This window comes from Marmota flaviventris, chromosome 14, assembly GCF_047511675.1.
Source record: "Marmota flaviventris isolate mMarFla1 chromosome 14, mMarFla1.hap1, whole genome shotgun sequence".
Lineage (NCBI taxonomy): Eukaryota > Metazoa > Chordata > Mammalia > Rodentia > Sciuridae > Marmota > Marmota flaviventris.
This window is the reverse complement of record NC_092511.1, coordinates 44,919,147-44,939,945: the sequence shown is the minus strand read 5'-3', so window position 1 is coordinate 44,939,945 and position 20,799 is coordinate 44,919,147. Positions and strand designations below refer to the sequence as shown.

General features: G+C 31.9%; 1 protein-coding gene and 1 long non-coding RNA gene across 8 annotated transcripts in view; one reads left to right on the top strand and one right to left on the bottom strand.

Moving 5' to 3' along the window:
* Positions 1-20,799, top strand: part of Ccdc88a (coiled-coil domain containing 88A) — a 125,786-nt gene that overhangs the window by 81,258 nt on the left and 23,729 nt on the right. For all 7 annotated transcript variants that reach the window (XR_011704344.1, XM_027934374.3, XM_027934372.2 and 4 more), the window contains 6 exons: positions 402-529; positions 4,815-4,956; positions 9,748-9,912; positions 15,216-15,377; positions 17,199-17,476; positions 17,695-17,838. Coding sequence is in view for 6 of the 7 variants with exons in the window: in XM_027934374.3 (XP_027790175.1) it covers positions 402-529; positions 4,815-4,956; positions 9,748-9,912; positions 15,216-15,377; positions 17,199-17,476; positions 17,695-17,838 (1,019 nt within the window). In the remaining variant the exon portion in view is untranslated. The remainder of the gene's footprint in view (positions 1-401; positions 530-4,814; positions 4,957-9,747; positions 9,913-15,215; positions 15,378-17,198; positions 17,477-17,694; positions 17,839-20,799) is intronic.
* LOC114091856 (uncharacterized) overlaps positions 1-20,799 on the bottom strand; it is a 42,757-nt gene that overhangs the window by 7,427 nt on the left and 14,531 nt on the right. The window lies entirely within an intron of this gene.

Genomic DNA, 20,799 nt, shown 5'->3' with positions numbered 1-20,799 from the left:
AAGAGGTTTTGTTGTGGAGGAGGAATGTCATACCCAATATATATTCATAGGAAGAAGTAGGCACTAAAGTTTTGTCATTAAAGACTGAATGGGATGTGTGATTTATTTTTCCTCATAATTTTCAGACTGAGGTGTATATTCACACAAAAAAGTTGCTCCTTTTTAGTTTTAACATTAGGGTTTAAGAAGCATTAGCACAAGAAAAGAAGGAAAAAATGTTTCAACTGAGTTATAATTTTGCCATTTGACTTTTTTAATGATAAAAGATTTAATGACAATATTTCTGTCTTTCCTGGTCAAATTATGTGTATTTCTGGATGATAGTAATTAGAATCTTGGCTGACTTTCTAGATATTAATGTTCTTACACTTAAGTGAGTTGTGCATTCCTTTTGAAATAAGGATTTGGTGAGTGAAAAATTGAAGACTCAACAAATGAATAATGATCTTGAAAAATTAACTCATGAACTTGAGAAGATAGGGTTAAATAAAGAAAGACTGTTGCATGATGAACAAAGTACTGATGACAGGTGAGTGAGTGAGTACAAAGTCTGTTTTGCAAAAAGTTGGAATTATTGTTATTATTTTGGCCCAACATGAATTCCTTCCTGTACTAGATACAGAAAATATTTATGTATTTCACCATTTCTGAGCCCTTTGTTCCCTTACAGAAAGTTCTGTAAGAAAAAAACTATCAAAGACACCTAATATCAATATAAGAAAAAAAGTTACAATGTTATTATGTAAATGCAATGAAAAAATAGAAAAAACAGGAGGCCACCCAGGTAGAAGATGATCAGGAGCTGTAATCACCTGTGAAGCACAACAAAACAACAGATAGATAAGCAAGTTATTTTTCATCTGAATCATGTGCTTAAGTACCTCAGTTTTGTTTTGTTTTTTAACCCCATCTTCCCTATTTCAGTTCTTTCATTTATTTTGTTTGCCAAAATGTGGACTATAAAGGAAATGGAGGGCTGGGGAGATAGATAGCTCAGTTGGTAGAGTGCTTGCCTTGCATGCACAAGGCTCTGGGTTCAATCCCTAGCACCACACACACACAAAAAAAGGAAATTCAGGAAAAGTATGAAACAAAGGAAAATATACTGAGAAGTGATTAAAGTATAAAAATGATGTGGAAAAATGAAAGTTTTACAAACAAGATAGGAAATTACTTCATATCCCTTTAATTTTAAAAAATGATCAATATATATTTAAAGAAAATTTCTGTTTTTCCCTGGTAATTACAGTCTATCAACTAGGGTTAATTTCATTTTCAAGTAGTCTAATATCCAGCATCCTGGGCTGTGTGGTTCCAGATAGGACAGAAGTTTACATTGTTAAAAATACTATTTCCTTTCTTTTTTTTTTTTCCTTTATTGAAATGCTGGGGATACAACTCAGGGCCTCAAAGGCTTGGCAAGCTATCTAACACTGAGCTACAGCCACAGCCCCAAGAATATTGTTCTATATAGATTAGATTTTAATTTATTGGAACTTTTATAATAATGTAATTTATATTTTTTGATCTACCTATTATTACTGTTCAAGTATTAATATTCTATATTAACATAAATACAATTATGAAAAAGTAATGCTTATTATATAGTATTTACTAATGTAATTTTGAGAATATTTAAAAGAAAATAGACACTTAAAAAGGTTAGCTCCAGGGGCTGGGGTTGTGGCTCAGTGGTAGAGCACTTGCCTCATACATGTGAGGCACTAGGTTTGATTCTCAGCACTGCATATAAATAAATTAGAATAAAATAAAAGTCCATCAACAACTAAAAATATATTTTTTAAAAAAAGGTTAGCTCTATAATAAAAAAGAGAAATAGTTTCAGATATTTATTCTGTCAGTTTAAGTCAGACAACCATATTGTATTACCATATGGCGATACTATAGAAATTTATCATGTTGAATAAATATTACAGGTATTTTATGAGAAAATGTTTTTTTATTTGATCAGAAAGTCATGTAAATTTAGATGGATAAGAGTATATGTTGAACTAAAACTTTCAAGAAATGAGATTGAAAGCAATTGATAGCTGTGATTAGGTTAAGGAAACTGGGAAAGAAGTGTCTTAAGTCCTTAAGTTTTCTTTCTCGGTAAGTAAGCTTTTATTTCACAAAGAAAAGAAAAGCTTCCATTTTTACCCCATATACAGATTGCAGAATCACATCAGTTACACATCCATTGATTTACATATTGCCATACTAGTGTCTGTTGTGTTCTGCTGCCTTTCCTATCCTCTACTATCCCCCCTCCCCTCCCCTCCCCTCCCCTCTTCTCTCTCTGCCCCCTCTACTGACATTCATTTGTCCCCCTTGTATTATTTTTCCCTTTCCCCTCACTTCCTCTTGTATGTACTTTTGTATAACTCTGAGGGTCTCCTTCCATTTCCATGCAATTTCCCTTCTCTCTTCCTTTCCCACCTCTCATCCCTGTTTAATGTTAATCTTCTTCTCATGCTCTTCGACCCTACTCTGTTCTTAGTTACTCTCCTTATATCAAAGAAGACATTTGGCATTTGTTTTTTAGGGATTGGCTAGCTTCACTTAGCATAATCTGCTCTAATGCCATCCATTTCCCTGTAAATTCTATGATTTTGTCATTTTTTAATGCAGAGTAATACTCCATTGTGTATAAATGCCACATTTTTTTTATCCATTCATCTATTGAATCAAAGTGTGAAATATGATATATCAAGAACTATGTAATGTTTTGAACAGCCAACAATAAAAAATTAAAAAAAAATAAATAAAAGACAAATTATATTTTGTCTTTTTCAAATGAATACATATAAGATCCTAAACTAAAAGTTCATATCAGCCTTTTGATATAAGGCCATACTTTTTAGCTTCCCACTAATGGATATGAAATATGAAATTTCCATTTGTGAATTAACAAAATGAATTGGTTACCAACAAATTCAAATCTGTTTCTTATTTAAAAGTGAGCATCCATTGTTATTCCAAAGGAGAGAATCATTTTGAAAATAGTGTAAAAAAGACCAAATGACCTTTCAAATCACATCTATGTTGTCTAACCTGTGGTAAGAAAAATTCAACGTTCCTAGGAGAATTTACTTCTTTGGGAAGGAAGAAAAGAAAGATCAGCAAAGAGAGAATTAAAGTGATATGACATATAAAATGCAGACATAAACAAAAAGATTCAAAAATAAACTTTCAATCTTATGTTTGAAAATGATTTCCAACTTTTCCTCAATTACCAATAAAATTACTTACTAAAAATCAAAAAAAAAAAAAGAAAAGAAAAGCTTATAGACATAAATTTCTTTAACCTTTCATCTCCTCCAACTTGGAATTTATATGTATCAGTCTCAGATGATATCTCTAATTCCTTTATTAGTCTAGTCTTCCTAATGTCTTTTCTTCTGACCTTCTTTGAAGATACAGGTATTATTAAAGACACTTATTTGTCCTATCAAGGAATATATAGGCTAGTTGTGAATTGAATGTATAAATAGATGAAATGTAGCAAAGTTAGAGTTGTAAACAGATGTGATTATTCTTGACTTTATCTTTCAACAGCTCTTCATCCTGTCTTCTCTTTCAATATAGTTGTTTCTTAGAGTTATGTTTTCAGGCCTCTTACCATTCATTGTGTGTACTTACATTCCAATCCATCATCTCACTTGAGATCTTTTTCTCTACTTTCTGTACATCATTATCAAGATCACCCAGAAGCAACTCAAATATTACAAATTCAGCATATCCAAAATCAGTAAATTTCATTAAGAATTTTTGTTGACTCAAGCCAATGCCAAAATGAGTGAGATTTATTCTGTATATTAAATGAACTTTAGATCTGAATAGAAACTATATATATATATATATATATATATATATATATACACACACATACACACATACAAACTAATTATAGTAAAAGAATGTGATAAAATTTCATATATATTCAGCTTTTTATTTGGTTTTATCTTTGACTTCAGCACCCTTAAATAAAAGAAATACATTAATCATAATCCTTGGCTTATGATACATTCTCAAATTGTGTTCGTGTACCATCCTTTTTGTTAAAAAATTTATTTAGCCAGGCGTGGTGGCACATGCCTGTAATCCCAGTGGCTCGGGAGGCTGAGACAGGAGGATCACAAGTTCAAAGCCAGCCTCAGCAAAAGTGAGGTGCTTAGCAACTCAGTGAGACCCTATCTCTAAATAAAATACAAAATAGGGCTGGGGTTGAGGGGCTTAGTGGTTGAGTGCCCCTGAGTTCAATCCCCAATACCAAAAAAATTATTTAATAATAATTTAATTATTGATACATCATTCAGAAAGGCAAATAGAATATTTGACAGTCACTTATATCTGCCTGTTGGCATCTTGTATCACAAGTATGTCATTACATTTTTCGAGTTTTATGTCTTAATTTTTCATGAGTCCTTGTATGACTATTTTACATAATAATATCATAGGCAAATGTTTAATGATATAATGAATCCATTTACTTCCTTTCTCTATCAATTTTAGTCTTATAAAAGCAAAAGAAATATTTTGGGAACTAAGTTTTCCAGATTCCTTTTTTCAACATGAATTATTGCTTCTGACAATCCAAGTTGTAATCTGGAACAATGTTCACTCACTGATATTTGTTGGTTTATGACCAGGGAAAGTTTTAAAGAGGGAGTGGGACAAGATAATTGAATTTGCCTCTTAACACTGAAAGAATTTGATAAGACTCATTTATGGCAGCAATATTTATGGTCATAAGTTATCTTTAAAAATAATTTTCTCCAATGATGGACCTTGTTACTTTTTTACTTGAATAGTAGGTACAAACTTTTGGAATCAAAATTAGAATCTACTCTTAAGAAGTCACTTGAAATAAAAGAAGAAAAGATTGCTGCTTTAGAAGCTCGATTAGAAGAATCCACAAATTATAATCAGCAATTGCGCCAAGAACTTAAAACAGTAAGTGATTTTCTTGGAAGGAATTTTAATTATCATTTATCTTATAAACATTTGGATGGAAAAGTATAAAATAAAAATGCAGATGTCATTTTATTAATATTTAGTCTGTTCTTCTTTCATGCTAACTTTACCAAGTAAAATTATACAATTTTAGCAGGTTTCTAGAAAAACAGTTAACCAAATTTAAATTTCATCCAGAAAAGGAAATGGTTTTTGTTCACCATTTGCTACACCATCATGATATTTGTCACAGATTTTGCAATGGAACATGAATTGTTGGCAGAAGTTTAGCAACTTTGCTTAGTTAATGTGAATGATTATCCAAAATATAAAGTGAAATTTGGTGCCAGATTTTTTTTAATCTAATTCACATCCTAAGTTTTTTTTATCCTATTAAATAGTATCAGTTTGTTACGAATAAAATTTACTTTCATGAAGCTACTCAGCTTGAAAATAAGTGGCTTTGGCTATGGGTTGGTGTATGTGTGTTTCAGGTCTAGAAGATAGAACTTATTCTTTCATTGTCTTCCACTTTTCAGCCATTTTGACATAACTACTATGGATTAGCTTCCTGTCACACACATCAGTTGAACTGAAAGTCTATTGTTCTAAGCTTCTAATATTATGCATGAAAAGGCATATCACTTGAAAGCAGATTGTAAAAGTTAAAGACGAATAGCATAAGGTCTAAAATAACCACTGAAGTAATTTGGCAAAGATGTATAGCTAATATGACCCCCAAAAGATAAACTGGAAGTCAAAAATAAATAAAAAGAAACAGGACAAAGTATAGTTTATACAAACATAAAAACAATAAAAGGATAGTTTTAAGCCAGCTATATTAATAATGTACCCCAGTTTAAAAACAGTGATTATTAAATTAGACAAAAAAGCAAGACTCAATTATTTGCCACCTGAAGAACTTTGGGGAAAAATGATATAGCATTCTAATACTAATGAAAGAATGTTATTATGGTTATATTAATATTAGACTAAGTTGATTTTAGGGCAGTGAATAGTAACTGGGCTGAAGACATTCATTTTCCAATAATAAAGGGGAAATTTTAGCTCAAAATAATAAGATACATGTATTCATACCTAATAAAAACTTTAAAATACATGAGACAAGTACTGATAAAACTACATAAAGACAAATCCACAATTGTCATTAGAGGACCTAATACCAATCTCAACAAGTAAAAATGACTTCATCAATCAGATAAAAGGCTTTTATGAATAACTTACAGCAAATATCATCCTTAATGGTGAGAGACTAATTACTCTTCCCCTTCAATCAGAAACAAAGCAAAAATAATTGCTCTCACTGTTTCTATTAAATGTACTGTTTATCCTAATCAGTGTATAAGATAAGACAAGGCAAAAATAAACAGATTTGAAAGGAAGAAATAAAAATGTTTATTTGGGAATGGGATTGTAACTCAGTGGTAGAGTGCTTGCCTAGCATGTGTGAGGCACTGGGTTTGATTCTCAGCATAAGGTCCATCGGCGGGCTGGAGTGGGGGCTCAGCAGTAGAGCGCTTGCCTAGCAAGTGTGAGGCCCTGGGTTCGATCCTCTGCACCACATAAAGATGAATGAAGTGGGGGTATTGTGTCCACCTACAACTAAAAAAGTATTTTTTAAAAAAAAAGGTTCATCAACAACTAAAATATTTTTTAGAAGTTTTTACTTCGGGGTGGGGGGTGCTAGGGTTGTGGCTCAGTGGTAGAGTACTTGCCTAGCATGCACAAGGCGCTGGGTTTGATCCTCAGTACCACATCAATGTAAAATAAAGATATTGTGTCCACCTAAAACTTAAGAATAAATATTTTTAAAAAAGTTTTTACTTGCCTCTGACATGATTCTATTCACCGAAATCCTGAAAAATTTACAGAAAAATCTCTGTAGCTAAAGTGAACTTCTCAATGTTACCAAATAAAAGTTAATATGTAATAATCTATTGTATTTCTATATATTAGCAATGAAAAGTTAGAAAATAATTTTTTTAAAACACCATTAAGCAACCCAGCTTCTTAAAGACTATAAAAAATTAATGTGTAAGAATTCCGTACTATAAATTTAAATTTTAGATAATGTTAAAAGAAATTTAATAGAAGCATTCTAAAGAATATCTTAGTAAATGGAAAAGAGTACCATATTCATGAATTGGAATACTCAATATTGTTAAAATGACAGATCTCCCCAAATGAATCTCTTGATTCAGCATAATCCCAGTGAAAATCCAAATAAGATTAATATATAGATTAAGAATCAAGGGTGGGTGTTATGGCTTAGTAGTAGAGCCCTTGCCTAGCATGTGTAAGGCACCACATAAAAATTAATATAAATAAAATTTATAAAAAGGTATTGTGTCCATCTACAACTAAAAAATATTTTAAAAAATAATCTGATTCCAAAATTTATCTGGAAGTATTGACAACATGTTTTTTAAGCAGCTGGAACTATCACATATACTGTTGGGAATTTAAGATGGTATAACTAATTTAGAAGTTTTATAGCACTTTCTCATACAGTCAGGCGTATACTTAATCTTTGAAATGGCAGTTCTACTTCTGTTTATTCAAAGAGAATAAAAACAACTGAATTTTCATAATACCTTGATTTGTCATATTTTATTTTAAAAAACTGGAAGTAACTCAATGACCATTAATTGGTAATTGAATAAGCAATTTTGATATATTCATATAATGGAAGACAACACAGCATTAGAAAAGAAACTACTTATGCATTCAACACATGGATAAAGCTTAGAAATAGCTGGGGAAAACACAAAAGATTACATAGTGTGTGATTTCATTTATATGGCTTTTTAGAATAGGCAATGCTAAATTTTAGTGAAAGAAATCAAAACAGTGGTTGCCTAATTAGCAGTGATCTTTCTAGAGTGATTGAAATGTTCTGTCATGGGTATGTGCTGTTCTCAAAAATCACCAAATTTCACTTAAAAATCTGTGTATTAGTAACTGTATAGAAATCATACTTTTTTCTTAAAGATTACATTATCTTTGGGAACCATTAAACTTGAATTCATAATAACCTAATTTGCAACACTGTATTTTAATTAAACTTTGATAGATGAATTTAATAAAAATTAATTTGATTTAAATTAACCATTTTTTGTTACAAAGTTTATCTTGATTCAGTTTATTAATTTTTTGTTTGAACATAAGTTAAACATTTTGGTTTAATTGTATGTAAGGTAAAGAAAACATTTTATTTTTTAAAATATTTTTTAGTTGTAGATGGACAAAATACCTTTATTTTATTTTATTTTACTTTATATTATTTTGGTTCCAGGGATTGAACTCAGGGGCACTGAGCCACATACCCAGCCCTTCTTTGTATTTTGTTTAGAGACAGGGTCTCACCGAGTTGCTTAGCGCCTTGCCATTGCTGGGGTGGTTTTGAACTGTGATCCTCCTGTCTCAGCCTCCCAAGCCACTGAGATTACAGGCTTGCGCCAACGTGCCTGTATTATTTATTTTTATGTAGTGCTAAGGATCAGACCCAGTGCCTCATACATGCTAGACAAACGCTTTACCACTGAGCCACAACCCTAGCCCTTTATTTTATTTTTGTACTAGAGATTTAAACACAGGAACACTTAACCACTGAGCCACATTCCTAGACCTTTTAAATTTTTTATGTTGAGACAGGGTCTTGCTAAGTTGCTTAGACCTTACTTAGTTGCTGAGACTGGCCTCAAATTTGTGATCCTCCTTCCTCAGCCTCCCAGTGATTAGGATTACAGCATATGCCACCATGTCCAATTAAAGGAGACATTTTAATTTTAACCATGGACTAAAAATGAAAAACCTTGAATTTTATTCTCAGCTCTCCTTAATAATGGTGTATATCTATGACCTTTCTAAACCTAGAAGAGTCCCTGTAGGAAATTAATGTATAATAGGATAATGAAAATGTTGCCCACTCATCTTTTGTTAAAAAGGTGTGAAAAGAAAAATACTTAGAAAATCAGGATACCAGAACAACTATTAGATCATTTGCAAACTTTACATTCTCTCTTGCCATCTTTTTTCTTTCATCTGTCATTATTATTTTTAATTTATTTATTTGTTTTAATAAGTTATACATTACAGCAGAATGCTCTTTGATGCATTGTACACAAATGGAGCACAATTTTTGACTTCTCTGGTTGTACCCAAAGTAGGGTCACACCATTAACTCACTGATAGCAATACTAATTTGTTGAGTTACAGGTTTCTTAGTTCTGCAATAAATATTGAGCTATTTTAACTATATTCTTGTCTTAGCACAAACTTTAGGATTAATTTTAAAGTTTATGATAAACATTTAAGATAAATTAATGAATCAGGATAAGTGTAAAAATATCTAATATCTATATCCATTCTAGGTAATATATCTTTTTATTAAAAAACAGACATTTAATAGATACTTTCTAATCTTATTAGAAATCTTTTTAAGACTAATTATTAATGTGTCAAAGTTTCATTTTTTTTTCTTTACATAGGAATCTCTGTTAAATTTCTAAACTGGGTTATAATAAATATCTCTACAAAGAGTTCTTAGTATTTAGCTGCATATCTGTGTCCAGTTAATCTATTCTTAAGGGCCATTTTCATCACACACTATAATCCTTGAAATTATAAAATACATTATAGCAGCATGGTATAGAAGCAAATTTCTAATATTTCAAGGAGTGATTTTCATTTTTTAAAGCACAAGTTGTGATTATGTTAATAATGAGAATTATAACTTTGATTTTTCTACCCATAAAAATAAAATTCTAGGTAAAAAAAAATTATGAAGCTCTCAAACAGAGACAAGATGAGGAAAGGATGGTGCAGAGCTCTCCTCCAACAACTGGTGAAGATAACAAATGGGAGCGAGAAAGTCAAGAAACAACCAGAGAGCTTCTAAAAGTTAAAGACAGATTAATTGAAGTAGAAAGAAATGTAAGTAATTTTAAATTTTTAAAATATGAATGAAGTGTTTTAGAAATAAAGTGTAAAAACATCAAAGATAAATTAGTGAATCAGGATAAGTGTTATAGTAATATAGAGAGGTATATTAAATCCGATAATTTTGTCTATATAAGATGAACACATTGTTAATATTTTAATTAGCAAACAAAGAATATATCTTATCCAGTATTTTCTAGTGTTTTTGCAACCTACTTTAAGAAAGCCACCTCAAAAGTAACTGGGTACGTTGGCATAAACCTATTATCCCAGCAACTCAGGAGACTAAACAGGAGGATGAAGAAGGAGGATTTAAAGCCAGTCTCTGGAAATTAGCAAGGCTCTCAGCAACTTTAAATTCACAATAAAAAATAAAAAGGGCTGGGGATGTAGCTCAGTGGTAAAATGCCCCTGGGTTTAATCCCCAGTACCAAAAGAAAGAGAGGAAGTATAATTGGCTATATTTATCTTAGATAAATTAGAAATTTAGAAACTGGGGTTTTAGTTTTGTCATTTTGTACTTTTGTCATGTACTTTTTTCACTGATTTATTGTCTAATAGGCAAAAGACTTAAGATCTAATAATTTAATAATAATCATCTCATTGTTTCAACTATTAGAATATCTCTCCTTTTTTTTTCAATCTCCACTTCCTTTTTTTTCACACTCATACCCAATTCAAACTCATTCTCAGTGCAGTAGCCAGAGAGATCTTTTTTTTTTTTTAAGATGACAGTAGTGCGATCGTCTGGCATGCGCGCGGCCCGGGTTCGATCCTCAGCACCACATACCAACAAAGATGTTGTGTCTGCCGATAACTAAAAAATAAATATTAAAAAAATTCTCTCTCTCTCTCTCTCTTTAAAAAAAAAAAAATCCTCCTTTGCTCCATTGTCTGTATCCATCATTAAAAAAAACTAAAAATTAAAAAAAAAAAAGATGACTTATTTTCTTTCTTTTTTATTTATATATGACAGTGGAATGCATTACAATTTTTATTACACATATAGAGCACAATTTTTCATATCTCTAGTTGTATACACAGTATATTCACACCAATTCGTGTCTTCATATCTGTACTTTGCTAAATATTGATCATCACATTCCACCATCATTAATAACACCGTGCCCCCTCCCTTCCCCTCCAACCTCTCTGCCCTATCTAGAGTTCATCTATTCCTCCCATGCTCCCGCTCCCTATCCCACCATGAATCATCCTCCTTACATCAGAGAAAACATTTGGCATTTGTTTTTTTGGGGATTGGCTAACTTCACTTAATATTATCTTTTCTAACTCCATCCATTTACTTGCAGATGCTATCATTTTATTCTCTTTTATTGCTGAGTAATATTCCAGAGTGATCTTTTTTAATATAATCCAAACCATGTCACTTCACTATTTAAAAACCTTTATGGCTTCCAGTTTCAATTAGAATCAAATTAATATTCTTTACTGTGTCTTGCCCTGCCTATACTACACTACTATTCTACCTCTTCCACCCTCTTGTACTTGAATTGAATCGGAGCTTCAATACCACTTTACCACTGAGTTCCATATTTTTATTTTTATTTTTAGACAGGTCTCACTAAACTGATGAGTGTCTCATTAAATTCCTGAGGTTTACCTTGAGCTTGTGATCCTCCTGCCTTAGCTTCCTGAGTCACTGGGATTACAGGTGTGCACCACTGCACCCAGGTCCCTCTTTAAAATCTGAGAATAATAGTATTAAACAATGCCCGGCACATAATAAGTATATTAATTCTAATTATATTGATCTTTTCTATTTGTGTCTACCTTGAGACCTTTCTCTTTGTTTACCCTTCCCAAACACATGGCTGGCTTCCCTTAGCATTCAGATGTTATATCACATATCCTGCAAGAGGTCTTCTCTGACCCTTCTCCTAATGAAGTAGCTATCTGCAACCTAAACAATTTACTATCATACTTCTTAATTGTTTCTTCATAGTGTTCCTCACTAGTGAAGTTATATTTTTTATTCATTAATTTGCAGTTTGTTTATTAAAAAAAACTGCACCTTAGCAGATAATTGTTTCATCAATAAATATTTTACCTTCAAAGATGACTAAGCTTAAGAAACTTAACCTGCTAGCAAGTAAAATAATTGTTATTTTTTAATTTAATTTTTAAATTGTTATTCTTTTAATTTAACATAAAGTAATGTACTTAATTAAAAACTTAAAGCTAAGCCAGGCACGGTGGCGCATGCCTGTAGTCCTAGCAGCTCCGGAGGCTGACGAGTTCAAAGCCAGCCTCAGCAAAATTGAGATGCTAAGCTACTCAGTGAGACCCTGTCTCTAAATAAAATACAAAACAGGGCTGGGGATATGGGGCTCAGTGGTCAAGTGTCCCTGAGTTCAATCCCCAGTAACCAAAAATCCCACCAAAACAGAACAACCAAAAAAAAAAAAGAACAAAAACCACTCATTTTTATTTTATAGCTTTAAAATAAAAAATTAGTCCTAACACCATTGATTCCTCCTTTGTCATCCAAAAGTAATCACTGTAAATGGTTTTATCTTCCCAACTGTTTGTGACTTATCTGTATATGGAAGTTTATTTCTTTTATAAATTTATGCCTCTAAGGTCATACTATATAAAATTCTTATTTGCATTTTTCAAATATTTTATCTTGGAGATTTCCCAATTTTAGCAAATATGATTTTATCTCATTTTGTTTAATGACTGTATACATTATCCCATAGTGTGGATATTACTATAGTTTATTTAAATAAATTTTACATTCATGAACATAAAGGTTATTTTTAGGTTTTGCTGCAGGGAATATCCATGTATAAATATGGGATGCTGAATTACAATATAATTATTAAACCAGTGGTAATATGTGTGTGTGTGTGTGTTTTCTAATTTTTTTTTTAGTTGTAGATGGACACAATATCTTTATCTTTATCGAGCCCAGTGCCTTGTACATTTTAGGTGAGCGCTCTGCCACTGAGCCACAACCCCAGCCCTGTGTGTGTGTTTTAATTGATGTTTTTTGTATTAGTCTTTAAAACTCATGCCAATTTTCATTCCCACTGATAGAGTACCTATCTTTAAAGAACTTGGGGTATTACCAACATTTTAGGTTGTGTTAAAGTGATAAGAGGAAATATTTTAATTTACATGTTTTAAATTATGAATGAAGTATGCATCTTTTCATATATTTATTAGCCATTTATAAACATGTAATTATTCAGGGATATACATATACTTATACACATGTATACACATATACTTCTGTCACTTGGATTCATAACTAGATTTCAGAAAATTTGGCTCACATGTAAAGTTCTATAAGGTGATACATTTTTTTCTATTGACTTAATAAATTTTCATTAGAAAAAAATTACTTGGTTGTCTCATTTTTGCCATTTGACAGTTATTGATAAGGTTATAAAAATGGTTAGCCCTGTTATAAACTGGTAATTTTTCTGCATTTGTCAGTATTACATTGGCTAACTTTGTACTTTTTTATTCTAATTTTTTTTTTCATTTTCTGATATATCCTTTCTACTCTCAGCTATCTCTTCTTTTCATTATAGTCTAGAGGGATTTTTCTTATTTCTAGAGATACTCAGATAAATCATTAGAGCTTATACAATTTAGTTTCTAAAGTCTTTTTGTTCACCTTTTTGTACCAATATAGTATGTAAATACATCAGTATTTCATATTTTTCCAATGTAAATTCATATCATCCTTTATTTGAACAAATGAACAAAAGAAGAGTACAATATCAAAAAGCATCTTGAAATATTTTTCTTCCTCAGTTTTGGTTTTATGATATAATATATGAATCAAATAATGATCTGCCTTTTGTGTGTGTGTGTGAGAAAGAGAGAGAGAGAGACACCAGATATTGAACCCAGGGGCACTTAACCACTGAGCAACATTCCCAGCCCTTTTTTAAATTTTATTAAAAACAGGGTCTCACTGAGTTGCTTAGGCCTGGCTAAGTTGCTAAGGCTGGCTTTGAACTCTCAATCCTCATGCCTCAGCCTCCTGAGTTGCTGTGATTACCGGTGTGTACCACTGCACCCATCTATGATCTGCCTTTTATACATTGACATGAAGTATATATGAGATGAAAATAAGTATTATCTTTGTTTCTCAGTATATGTAAGAGTGATATGTTGTGATTTGGTTGCAACTTTTTATGCATATTATAGTGACAATAGAGCAATTATGGCCTTTTTGTGTGTTAAAATTTTATTTCTAATATCTGATAGATTCTTCATTTATGGTTTTTTAATTGTTTTGGTACCAGGGATTGAACCCAGGGGTACTTTACCACTGAGCCACATCCCTAGCCCTTTTTTATATTTTATTTTGAGACAGGGTCCTACTATGTTGCTGAGACGAGCTATGACCTTGCAGTCCTTCTACCTCAGCCTCCCAAGCCACTGGGATTATAAGAATGTACTACCATACCTGGCTGTTAATACTTTTTGATGGCAATTTATTTTTTATGAAATTTGTAAATAATCTTGAACATGTATTATCCATAACAAGCATTTTAATGTTTGTCACATTAAATAAAATGATCTGTGATTTGTGTAGTAATTAACCTGTTATAAAATTAAAATGTGGCCATTTGAAATGAATATGTTCCATAATTCTATATTGAAAAAGAGTTTTACTAAGTGTTTTATACTGTGAAAAAAAAATAAAGAAAAGATGTAATATCTGTTGGGTCTGTTATGGACTAAATTTTTTAAATAGATGAATAACATTGTTTCAGTAAACCTGCTTTCTTCCATATATTTGTACTTAAAAAATACTTAGTTTTGCTGCTATCCCCAGGACCACCACTCACCTATGTATATATTTGCTTTGAGTAAATTAGAAAAGACACGCTCTCTTAGCTGGATACAGCCTTAGTACTTTTGAGCAGTATTAAAACCATTAAACTGGGCTGGGGTTGTGGCTCAGCAGTACAGCACTTGCCTAGCATGTGTGAAGCCCTGGGTTCAATGATCAGCACCACATATAAATAAATAAAATAAAGGTAGGGTGTCCATCTACAACTAAACCCCATTAAACAGAAAATCTCATTCTAGTTTCTTGGGTTAAATACATTTAGAATGGAATATTTAGGACATTATAAAGCAAATAGGACATAGGCAAAATAGTATATTAAGTTTTTACTATTATTGCCTTTTTTCTTAGATGAATGTTAATTGCATAAAATTCCAGTGTCCATTAAAGAAATACATTTGATGTTGATTTTATTTTTAATATATGTGATGGCTCTTTCTTTCTTTCTTTCTTTGTTAAGAATGCTACACTGCAAGCAGAGAAGCAAGCTTTGAAAACTCAACTGAAGCAACTTGAAACACAGAACAATAATTTGCAGGCTCAGATTCTTGCTCTTCAGCGGCAGACGGTGTCATTACAAGAACAGAATACTACTCTTCAAACACAGAATGCCAAGCTTCAGGTTGTGATGTAATGTCTTTGGAATATGTAACCAAACTCTTGAGTTATATAGTTAAAATAAGGGAAACTAGACATTGTTTCTTAGTGAGTGCATTTAATAATTGAAGATAAAATATATTTATTTAGTTCCATGCCAAACTTTCGAAAAGCATTTTTTAAAATGTGAGAGCCTCTATGTATTTATTAATTCACTCCAAAAATTTTATAAGTGGCTCTCCTTTTTTTGTTGTTGTTGTTGTTTGTTTGTTTTGTTTTTTTTGTTTGTTGGTTGTTGTTTGTTTTTCTTACGGTGCTGGGGATTGTACCCTGGGCTTTGGTTATGTCAGGCAAGCATTGTATCAATGAGCCACATCCCCAACTCACCAAAAATTAAATAAGTAAAGGTAATTTTTCTTTTATTCATTTTATTACCTTTCCATCACTTAAATAAATTGATTCTAATTAATCAGGTAAAAATCTTTGCTTTAGAGTATCCATATTTCATTTTTATTTAAAATTTTTTTAGTTGTTGATGGACCTTTATTCTATTCATTTATTTATGTACCGTGCTGACAATTGAATCCAGTGCTTCACACATGTGAAGCAAATGTTCAGCCACTGAGCCACAAGCCCAGCCCATTCCATATTTCATTTTTACAACTTTTTTATCGGTAGTTTAGTTAGTTGAAAGCACACAACATTGGAATTTTGTCATCAGACTTGTCTTTAGTTGAAAGGATCCATCTTTTACTTAACATTGCCAGTGTTATCTTTCTTTTTTGGCTGGAGTAGGGGGCAGTACTGGAGATGGAACCCCCAGCTGGTCTACCACTGAGCTACATCCCCTGTCCTTCCTATCTATCTGTCTGTTTTTATTGACAGGGTCTCGTTAAGTTGCCAGGCTGGCATCAAAATTGCTGTCCTCCTGTCTCATACTCAGTTGCTGAAATTACAGGCATCCAGCTATCACTGTCTTTATTTATTATTATTATTATTATTATTATTAGTAGTAGTAGTAGTAGTAGTAGTAGATGGACAGAATGCCTTTATTTTTAGGTGGTACTAAGGATGGAACCCAGTACCTCACACATGGCTAGGCAAGTGCTCTGCCCCTGAGTTACAGCCCCAGCCTGTCACTCACTGTTTTTTCTATTAAAACAATCTATTGGGGAAAAGCACAGTTCTTATCAAAACTTCTTAAAGAGCAAACTAGGCATAGTGGTGCACGCCTGTAATCCCAGCAACTTGGGAGGCTGAGGCAGGAGGATCACAAATTCAACTTACCTGTGTTAAAATAAAAAGGCCTGAGGATATGGTCATATGGTCCAGTTCAATCCCTGTACCAGAAACAAACTTCTTGAAGAACAGAAACAAGTTCCCTCATAATTTTTTCAGTTTTATCAACTTTTAAATTCTAGAAATGATATACTAGCATTTCAAACTATTTACTTTTTCATAAGTTCAATACAAATAGCCAAAAAATATAATGGGACAATTAATTATATTTCATTGTGTTGTTAATTTAAATCAAATTGTCTTTGAGTAGTATAATAAATTTATGCATTAAAATTCAAATTCAACTCAAAATATACATATGATACACACGTTAATTTATACATATGTATATTGTGTGTGTGTACATACATGTATCATGATGACTCCAAAATAAAAATGAAATGGTAGCCTTTTTCTTTGGGACGCTAAATCCAAAGTTTTCTAGTATAATATGAATATATCTGCTATGATTTAGAGCTTCCCTAAGTTAGCATTGTAATTTTTTGTTTCTAAAAAAGAAAACATTAACTAGTTTTCTTATGTCTGTTAATAATACACATTCTTACAGGTTGAAAATTCCACCCTTAATTCCCAAAGTACCTCACTTATGAACCAGAATGCACAACTCCTAATCCAGCAGTCTTCCTTAGAAAATGAAAATGAATCCTTAATCAAAGATCGAGAAGACTTGAAATCTCTCTATGATTCTTTGGTCAAAGATCATGAAAAGCTGGAACTTCTTCATGAACGGCAAGCTTCAGAGTATGAATCTCTCATCTCTAAACATGGAACTCTTAAGTCTGCCCACAAAAATCTTGAGGTGGAACATAAAGACCTTGAAGACCGGTAATTAATTATATTTCATTGTGTTGTTAATTTAAATCAAATTATCTTTGAGTAGTATAATAAACTTATGCATTAAACACATCTAAGAGGTAATTTATGAAGGAAATATATTTAAATTTACGTGTGTTTTATTGATACTTATTAACATATTCACTTTTATTTCTAAAATATTTTCTTTCTTGGAAATATTATAAACCATATACCTAATTTTTTTCCAGTTACAATCAGTTACTAAAACAGAAAGGACAACTGGAAGATTTGGAAAAAATGCTCAAAGTAGAACAGGAAAAAATCCTGCTTGAAAACAAAAACCATGAGACAATAGCTGCAGAATACAAGAAACTTTGTGGTGAAAATGATAGGTAAAAAATATTTATATTTACTTAACAAATTTTTAATTTATATTTATTTAACAAATTTATATTTATTTTAATTCATATTTATTTAACAAATATTTTAATTTTGTTTTCCTCTTATCTGAAATTTATATTACCACTCTGTGATACCAACCATAATGTGGACTTAGAATTTTAAAAAACAGACTCTTTGGTACAATTCCTTTTACAGGTAAAGAAGGAGGGAGGGTAGGAAGGAAGGAATTCTTCTTTAAAAACCCATAACAAAATCATGCAGCTATGGAATCACTCAAAAACCTAATTTTCTTATTTTCATGTATTGGTCTCTCTTGTTTTATTCAACTAATTAGTTTTTAAGTTACAATATTTAACAAAATTTCTACACTTTTTTTTTTTGCTACATTGTAATTAAACCTGATCATTTATGTCTTTTTTTCACTATTCTGGTATCCCGATTCTTGTCTTTTGAAATTGCTGTAAAGATGGGCCTAGTGGAGGCTGAAGAAGGAGCATGATAAATTTAAGGCCAGCCTCAGAAACTTAGCAAGACCCTGTCTTAAAATTGAAAAATGAAAAGGACTGTGCATATAGCTCAGTGGTTTATGCCCTCCCTCTTCAGTTTAATCCCCAGTCTCTCTCTCTCTCTCTCTCTCTCTCTCTCTCTCTCTCTCTCTCTCTCTCTCTCACACACACACACACAAATTGAAATTACTACAAATGAGCAACCTCTTATTTCCTTGGCTATGTGAAGGTTTTTCTTAAAAAGCTTGAACAGCTGTGACATTTGTGCTACAATTACACTGCCATAGCTGAGGGACCGAAAGATAGCATACAAAATTCAAATAGGCATTGTTCAATTATGAATTTAATACGTTTGTAAGAGCCATTTCTTTTCTTTTTTTTTTTTTTCCTTTTTTTTTTTCATGTGCTGCTGGGAATTGAACCCCGGGGCCTTGTGCACTCAAGCAAGCACTCTACCAACTGAGCTACGTCCCCAGCCCCTAATACAATCCTTTTGTAAAACTAAACTTTGTTTTCCTTTTTTTAAAATCCCTAACTTTGTAGAGCCATCTTTATTTTCATAGTCAACAGGGATTTTGTTTGTTTTGTAGTATTGGGGATTAAACTCAAGGCTTACACATCAATAACAATTTTTTTTGTTTGTTTGTTTGTTTTGTGGTGCTGGGGATTGAACCCAGGGCCTTGTGCATGTGTGGAAAGCACTCTACCAACTGAGCTATAGCCCCAGCCCAGTTTTTTTTTTTTTTAATACCTTTATTTTATTTATTTATTTTTATGTGGTGCTGACAATCAAACCCAGTGCCTCACATGTGCTAAGCAAGTGCAGCACCATTGAGCCACAATCCCAGCCCACACATCAATAGTTTTGAATTTAGTTTTCTATGGTTAAAACTAGAAATTCTCTACTGCAAATTTGAACTTCAATAAGCTCAATATCAAGCCAAAATAAAACACTGTATACATCATATATAACAAGAAGAATGAGAAATTACACTCCATTATATATGATGTATCAACATGCATTCTGCTGTCATGTATAACTAATTTTAAAACAAATTTAATTTTTTTTAAAAAGACTGTAGTTTGTAAAGAGAATATGTATGTATAGTTTATGTAGTAAAAGACTGTGACAAATTATGTAATGTAAGGATAGCATCATTTTTATTACGTACCATATTGGGGAATATTTACTTTGAAGGTCCCATCTTTTAGCTAATCTTTTTCCATTGCTGGGATTTTAACATAATTGGGACAGTTCATGGACCTAGGTGGGCCTTACAGTAATCTAATTGTGTACATTACATAGCGGCCTCCTGAGAAAGAACTTAGCCAAAATGAAGAAATTGAGTATAAGGAGCTTGACCTCAAAAAAATCTCTAAAGTTGGAGGGAAAGAGTGATTCTGAGTATTTTCTCTTTCTTGGATTTGCCTTTGCCCAGCTTTTATGGATTCATGTCTGTGTTTTAAGGAAAGAAAAGGCTTTAAGGAAAACATGAAAGAGATGTTTTCTTTAATAAGTATATTTATGAAAATATCTGAAGGATAATAATTCATCTATTCCTTAGTCTGTTTAATCTAAGGTAATGCCTGACCAAAAAAGTTTCCCTCTTAGACTAGGTTGTCTTGGCCTCTTTAGAATTATATTCACTCACTTGCATTTTGTTATTAATGTTTTAAAGGGCAGTATATAAAAATTCAAAGAGCTCAGGCTGGGGCTGTAACTCAGTGGCAGGTTACTTGCCTAGCATGTGTGAGGCACTGGGTTCAATACTTAGCACCACATAAAAAAAAAGTAAGCAAATAAAATAAAGGCATGCTATTTATCTACATCTACAAAAAAAAAATTAAAAATAAAAATTCAGCTCATTTTAACATATCCATAGAGATACTAGGACCTTGTACATTATCTCTTTATATAACCCATACCACCCCCCTCAATTGAAGCATAAGCAGGAATTTTTTTTTTCAATTATAGATGGACACAATACCATTGTTTTATTTATTTACTTTCATATGGTGCTAAGGGTCAAATCCAGTGCCTCACATGTACTAGGTGAGCACTCTACCACTGAGCCACAACCCTACCCCAGGAAATTTTTTGATTGTCATAGTTGTCAATGTACTACATAGCTGTCTCAAGTTTGACCAGCTATTTTACTCATGGTGTGCATTTGTTAATTGATTCAACCCATTTGCTGTATGTTTCTGATTTTGCCATTTTGATCTCTTTTTACCAAGTCTTAATTTTATAAATATATTATTTTTATTTGTGATTTTTTTAATCTGGTTTAAATTCTCTGAGAAATGAGTTGAGTGTAAACTATTAGATGCTCTGAACAGGGACCACACTGAGGAAGTTTGTTTCATTTGGCTGCCTCCCTTTTTCTTGGGTTTCTGCTCTTAATGTTATAAGATAGAGGTTTGCAAAGTACTGCTAGCTTACAT